The sequence below is a fragment of the Syzygium oleosum genome, unplaced genomic scaffold, assembly GCF_021117445.2.
Source record: "Syzygium oleosum isolate NSW1041296 unplaced genomic scaffold, Sole_v2.1 Sole_v2.20, whole genome shotgun sequence".
Classification (NCBI taxonomy): Eukaryota; Viridiplantae; Streptophyta; class Magnoliopsida; order Myrtales; family Myrtaceae; genus Syzygium; species Syzygium oleosum.
The window spans coordinates 2,851,769-2,858,281 of NW_026607504.1; the positions used below are offsets into that span (position 1 = coordinate 2,851,769).

General features: G+C 40.3%; 1 protein-coding gene across 2 annotated transcripts; it reads right to left on the bottom strand.

Moving 5' to 3' along the window:
• Positions 1-245: 245 nt before the first annotated feature.
• On the bottom strand, positions 246-4,913 carry LOC115691063 (nucleosome assembly protein 1;4-like). 2 transcript variants are annotated; one of them, XM_030617625.2, is made up of 12 exons: positions 4,660-4,912; positions 3,920-3,963; positions 3,481-3,576; positions 2,875-2,967; positions 2,624-2,711; positions 2,483-2,544; positions 2,214-2,401; positions 1,957-2,137; positions 1,830-1,873; positions 704-911; positions 586-603; positions 246-476 (listed from the first exon to the last, which is right to left on the bottom strand). In XM_030617625.2, the coding sequence occupies exons 1-12, from the start codon at positions 4,736-4,738 to the stop codon at positions 408-410; spliced, it is 1,170 nt and encodes a 389-aa protein (XP_030473485.1). In that variant the 5' UTR covers positions 4,739-4,912; the 3' UTR covers positions 246-407. The 2 variants fall into 2 exon arrangements, with proteins under 2 accessions (XP_030473485.1, XP_056176435.1); XM_056320460.1 differs by lacking the exon at positions 586-603 and having other exon boundaries at positions 4,660-4,913.
• Between the last annotated feature and the right edge of the window lie 1,600 nt (positions 4,914-6,513).

Below are 6,513 nucleotides of genomic sequence, written 5' to 3' on the forward strand. Positions count from 1 at the left end.
GCTGTCTATCTAAATTGGTATTGGATCTATGGGATTCTACAAACTGGGGGGATAATATTCAAATGGCCCAATGGATAAATCCTGCTCAGACATGAAAACTTGCTAAGTTCTCTGCTTCAATCAGTGACGCGCCGCTCTTCTTTCAGAAGCAATGACTTCTACAACCGATCGATCGTTCACGTCAGACTATGAACATGATCGCCTTTACATGATTTAAAAATGTAAAAGGAAAAGTCATCGGTGCATTTGCAGAACAAATATGTAATTAATAACAGAGGGTGAGAGAATATTGTCCAAGAAAAACCATACACAAAAGGCAGATAGAAGACAGTATCGCATGGGCCTTAGAGCTCCATGCTCAGCTTTGGAAGAATCGACTCAACCACAGCAGGACAAAAGAACAAAACCTACTGCTGCTTGCACTCAGGAGGGCGCTCGACTTGCTCTGTCCTCCCACCCTGTGCTCGGCCACTCTTCTGCAGTTCAGATTAGGATGGGAGGTTCACGTTTAGCCAAGCTCATAATCCAACACTGTATCTTCTCAACATTTCATTTGAGAAAAGATTGGCAATGCATTCATCTCACCTTGGATCCAGCTGATGACTGCTTCCACGCAATCACCAATAAGAATGAATTAGCATCTCCACCAAGAAAATTCCACCAATCACAAGTGTAGAGAAATTCAAGAGAAGATGGTTATTACCTTCTTGCTCTTGCTTTGCTCCTCTTCTTCATCATCTTCCTCATCGTCTTCGTCATCTTCGTCATCATCCTCATCATCTTCGTCTTCTTCATCTTCCTCACCCTCTTCGTCTTCATCGCCTACTATGTCACCAATATCATCATCTTGAACAGCCTCGCCCGTAAACCACGACACAGCATGAGGAATTATCTTATCGCGGATAGCGGAGCTGCATTATGATTGATAGTTTGAATTGTGCAAAAGAACAACAGTCAAGGCTTTAGGTCAAGTTGTCCCAGTGGTAACAGATGCTTTCCTCGCAAAGCAGGCAACTCCTCACTCAGATAACTACACCATTGCCATGTTTATTACACAGGAATTACCTTCCTATATTCCATAGTCAAGATCGCTAGGCTCCCACTAATCAAACTTCATTAACTGATTTACATAGAAGAAACAACCATATTAAAAGAAGAGAGAGAGCCTTCAAGGAAAAGGAGGCGCCGGGATATGTGTAAACATGAGGTTAAACACAGTCAGCTCGAGATTATCTCGTGCCATTGTAGTATTACAAAAGTGTGCCACCTCCCGGTTTTGAAAGATATCACTCCGATGAGAAGAAAACAACTATTCTGTTCTCTGCCAAAACATATCGTTACTCGTCTCATCAAATCCAATAGATCTTAATTCCACTCCATTACTTAGAGCAAACAAAATCAATTAAGATTATGCTCATGGAAATTGCTACATCCATAATAGATTGCTTCAATCTCATTAGTCCAAAAGTTATAATCCCCGCCAAACTATAAGCCTACAGCTTGGGTGAGACATCCAACACAAGCATCTACAAATACACCACCTTTTGACTATTGCAAAATTCTTGGGAAAGTAATAAGTAGCTTACGGGACAAACAAGAGATGGAACTGGGTTAGTGATGATATGAAACACACCTTTCGGAGAAAACTCAAACCAAGACACTAAAACCTGCTGGCAACTTTTCTCCCTCCAAAAGTCCCAAAAACTACATCCCGTTTAGAACTCCCTCAAGTAAAGTTCTCTTTGCTCGAAAAGTCAGGGAAATGGCCAAAAAAATCCTATTGAATGGAGGGTCAACCTTAGTCAAGAAAGAAGTAATCATTGACTTACCCCATGTCATAATCCTGTTCCATCAAATTCTGCAATTCCTCTGCCTGTTTGAAACCAATATAAAGAGATTAAAAGACTCCACTAGAACAAAGTGTAATTCATTGCAACACTACTTGCGATATCATACCGTATCTTCATCTAAATCATCTTCGTCATCATCTGGAATCTCTGGAGGATTGAAAAAATTAAAGAAGCTTTCGCATTTTTCAATTTTTGTAATGGGTTTGGCATTTTTTGATCCCTTTCGCGGCTTCTTCTTCAGCAGCTTCTCGGTCAAGCATTTCCCTGGGTACCACTCAATCTCTGTCCTGAGAGTTGCACCACAGGGCATGAGCTATGGGAACCAAAGCTGCCTAAACAAAATATACAAGTAAAGCTACTTACCCAATAGCTTTCTCAAGAATAGGTTCGTCGTCATCATCGATCATGTGATATGTTTTCGTAAGCACCGAATTCTTGAAGTATGGGTTAGCATCAAAGAAGAACTCGAGCTTAAAGCCCTTAGGTTTATCGATCCTAGACCACTTAATATCTTGTAAATACTTCAGTGCCCCCTCATCCCGTTCAGATATCTAAGCAAAGAAATGGAAGATGATAAGCCAAAATTAGTTCTACAAGAGGAAAAGAAAAAGGGATGGTTCTGCATTCACTACCTCTTCTGCCAGAATTTCATTGGTCTTCATTGCAGTGAGCCAGAAGTTTGGCACACCTTTCTCTGCATTAAAATTTCAATAAGGAAAAAGAACACTAAGAGAAAAGTTCAGGAGAACAACAGATACCCTCATAAAGACCACCTTCAGAAGATTTGTCCTCTTCTACTGCCGCAGAAGCTTCCTTTACTACTCCATCAACTTCAACAATTCCATTGACAATTTCATATCTCTATGTGCCAAAGAGCAAAAGTGCGTCAGCAGACAGCAGAGCAATCTAAACATCTAGAAGAATGGATTGCAATATCACCATTCAGATAAACATTTCCATCACTATGTACCACAAGCTTCATCTTCGTCAGAGAATATCACAAGTGAGAACAAATAATGCAGACCTTTGTATATAGGGGTTCGTACAACTTCTGGTATTTAGCTTCCAATGCTGCCCTCTCCTCGAAAAATTTAGCCTCCAGCTCATCATGATGGCTCTGAAAATCACCAAGTCTCCAGCGTCAAAAACTTCCTATCTACACATTATGGGAATCTAAAAATTTCTTGACATGAATACGCATTCTTGGAATTGGGGTATATGGTCGGCTTGACCACTATCGACCTGGTTAAGGGTATCCCCAGGGGCTTGAATAGACAAAAGGAAAATGTATGTGCATCCTTATCAGAAATAAGAATACACATGTATCCTAAGGAAATTACACACTTCCTAGTTCTAGCATTTACTGTAATAACTTCAATGCAAATCAACATATTTCATTGAACGAAAAATTAACTGGGGACATGCAAGTAAAGAGCTCCTCATATATATCAGCCAAATAAGACAGTCAACGAAATAACGCATACAATTGTTCAACTGGTATTAGCCGAAAATCAACTCACAAGCATGTTTATACGACTAGGCAAGTATTGCCATGAAACCTACACAACTATATAAAAATGGAATGACCGTGAATTATGTGATAATAAAAACATATCCAAGTACAAGAAACCTGAATTTCTTTTAGAGCCTCCACGCGCTTCCTAACATTAGGGGAAAGACTCTCTAGCACATCTGAATGCTGCCCGGCCAAGCTCTGCAGCTTGTTCTGCAGAAATTGAAATTGAAATTTTAAAAAAAATGAAAACTGTAACTAAAAGGAACAGCTGAAGGCAGAATAAAGTAATTGCAGCTCTTTGTAAGAAGAGATAAAAATAAAACAAAACTCATGTTCTTAAGCTGCATCCATGAGTCACAAAGTCTGTTCCATCAGGAAGCTACATAGGAATTAATTTTCTAAGCAAGTACACGAGATTCCATAAGAACCATCAACTAACTCATCACATAGTATCTGTCTCCTTTTTAAAAGGAGGCGTCTTTTTACACGCTTCCCAGAAATTCCAACTCGCAACCAACAAATTACTAAACGTAAAAATTCCACAATAACTTGCCTTGAGCTCAGTGACAAGACCTTTGCGATCTTCTGGGGTCAGAGCTACAAACACCAAAAACAGAGGAAGGAATCAATAGGATTTTTTGGGGTTGGTTATTAAGTGTGTATGCAAAAAAAAAAAAAAACTTTGACCACATTCAACTAAAGCACGTGCAAACACAAGTCAGTTTCTCCAATATATCGACAGAGCAATCACCGAAAACAACCGTTCAAACATAAAAATCCAATTCAGAAATGCATAACCCCAAAAAGAACTTATTTTGGACAGGAACAGAACAAAACAGCTCGGTCACCGATCATTCTAGCCTTCGATGTTTCATCAAAGCTAAATTCAATAACACCTACAACTTCGCGATACAATTCATCTGAGAACATGACAGGACAAAGCTGGATACAACTTAAACGCGCAACAGAAAACAACACACCCAGAAGGACACAGTCGGCCCGCGCTCAAATCGGACTCAGCCTGCCGGGAGGACACACGAAGCACAAAACAGAGAAACACCGAAAACAACCAAGATAACTATCGCGTGCGGAGCGGCCGCGATTCGCACACCGCCGCGAAATTCAAAGACCGCGGACGCAAAATCGTCAAAACCATCAAAAGCCCAAAAAACGAACGGGGGACGACCATCCCGGCGATCGGACGCGCGCGTTGCTCCGCCCGATCAGCCCGGCGAACGGCGGGGCGCGCGGGATGGGAAATTGGGGTGGAAGAGGAGGAGGAGGAGGAGTCACCGGCGGCGGCGGCGGGGAGATCGGAGCGGAGCAAGGACTCGGTCAGGTCGAGGCCTTCGGCGCCGCCGTCCTTGGTCATGATTGGGGTGGGGGTTGGGGGGGGCGCGCCGCTCGATCGGCGGGCGGATGAAGCGGGAGAGATCGACGGGGAGAGAGAGAATTGAGGAGGAGAAAACGGGAGAGAAACCCTAAGGAAAAGGAGGGAAAGATTTTCCTTGCGGGGGTCAAGAGGAGGGAAGGAACGATGATGACGAGGAGAGAGCGCGAATGACGACGATGCCGCTCCGTCCATTTTTTATTTTTCTTTTTAATAATTTGAGAAATGATTTTGTTAATCAATATCTCGATAATGCTGTAAAACAATTAAGTACGAAAAAGAAAAAAGAGTTGCATTTTTCAAATGCACCGACCGTATCGGATTATATAGCTAAGCAATTGCACCGACCCTTTTTGGACTTCGCTTTCGTTTGTCCCGCGGGTTTTGCTCCAAACGACACGAATAGAAAAGAAAACTTGAATATTGGCCGACTTTGGGTTAGTTCTGTACCTAATTTTTATTCTCTAATTTTCTAGAGATCACCGCTATTAGTGACCGATATGCAGTGCTGGGAGACGTTGAACGACACTCGACTTGTTTCTTGTGGCATGGGTAACTAGTGCACGGCTTTCAAATAAAAAAATTTCCTTGTAAGTTTTCTTAGCGTTGGCATGACTCCCTTTTTTTTTTATATACACCTGATGTGTATATTGTGATTTGTGTAATTTTTTCAAATACTCTTAATTCTGGATACAAATAACTTTTATGCAGTAGCATGTTTATTTGTCAATTCGTCGAAGATTGTCTTGCGAGATTCATTATGCTGACACAATAAAAAGCGCATTAACTTGCCTTGTAGCGGATATTCTTAAGACATGAATTTTTGCTTTTCTCTAGTTAATTGTCTAGATACCGGCGGGATCTTTTATGAAAAGATGTGAAGTGTGATGTGTTAGGATTGCCGTCCACTTTCCTCTCACAAGAATGTACTCTATTATTATTGCCTATAAAACTAGCATAAGTGATGTGGAAAATGCATTGGTATGTTTGGGCTGACTTTTATTTTTTGCATTTCCTTTTTATTTAACATTTGGAAATAAGGTGTCCACTGGATACCAAGCCCCTCAAATCCTTAAAAACATATACGTACCAGCTTATCAATTCATTTAGAATTTTCTTATTATCGATCTTTTTGAAATTTAAATAGTTTTGTATTTCCAAGTACATTCAGTAATAATGAACATAAACACAAAAAAGGAGACCCTTACTAATAGATATATGGATAAAATTGATTTTGTGTGTGCTTTTTATGATTGGCAAAACCAAAACATAAAAACCTAGGTAAAGAAACTCATGCTCCAATTCATGCGTTTGTATGTGGATTTGAAAGCCAAGAATAGTACCTTGATTCGGCTCCCACGAGTAACAGCTCTCCCTCGGTCGACGAAAGAGAACGGGAGGTATGGTGCAAGAGCCCACTACAACAGGTACGTTGCATGTGTATCTAGCTTGGTTATTTCACAATAAAATTTGACGAAAGCTAATAGGAAGTGAAATTGTCACTCATGTACCATTTGATCCAAAAGTTAGTTTGGGATAAATTTATTAGGGATATGCCATTTTGGGGTTTTTTATGATATTAACCCGAAAATAAAATGGTGGCTGACACGCGGCTTCTTAGCTCTGTCAATAGCTATACTGTTTTTTCTCAAAAGATATATTTTGTATTTATTATGACTTCATAAATTTGACTTACTATGTGAGCAATTATCATTTTATATAAATATGATTGCATAAAACACTATTGATTTGTCAAA

Coding starts and splice junctions, on each gene's coding strand:
- LOC115691063 (XM_030617625.2), bottom strand. CDS start 4,738: ATGACCAAGGACGGCGGCGCCGAAGGCCTCGACCTGACCGAGTCCTTG. Junction 3,577..3,919: donor GTCTTGTCACTGAGCTCAAG/GCAAGTTATTGT, acceptor CAATTTCTGCAG/AACAAGCTGCAGAGCTTGGC. Junction 1,874..1,956: donor ATGATTTAGATGAAGATACG/GTATGATATCGC, acceptor GGTTTCAAACAG/GCAGAGGAATTGCAGAATTT.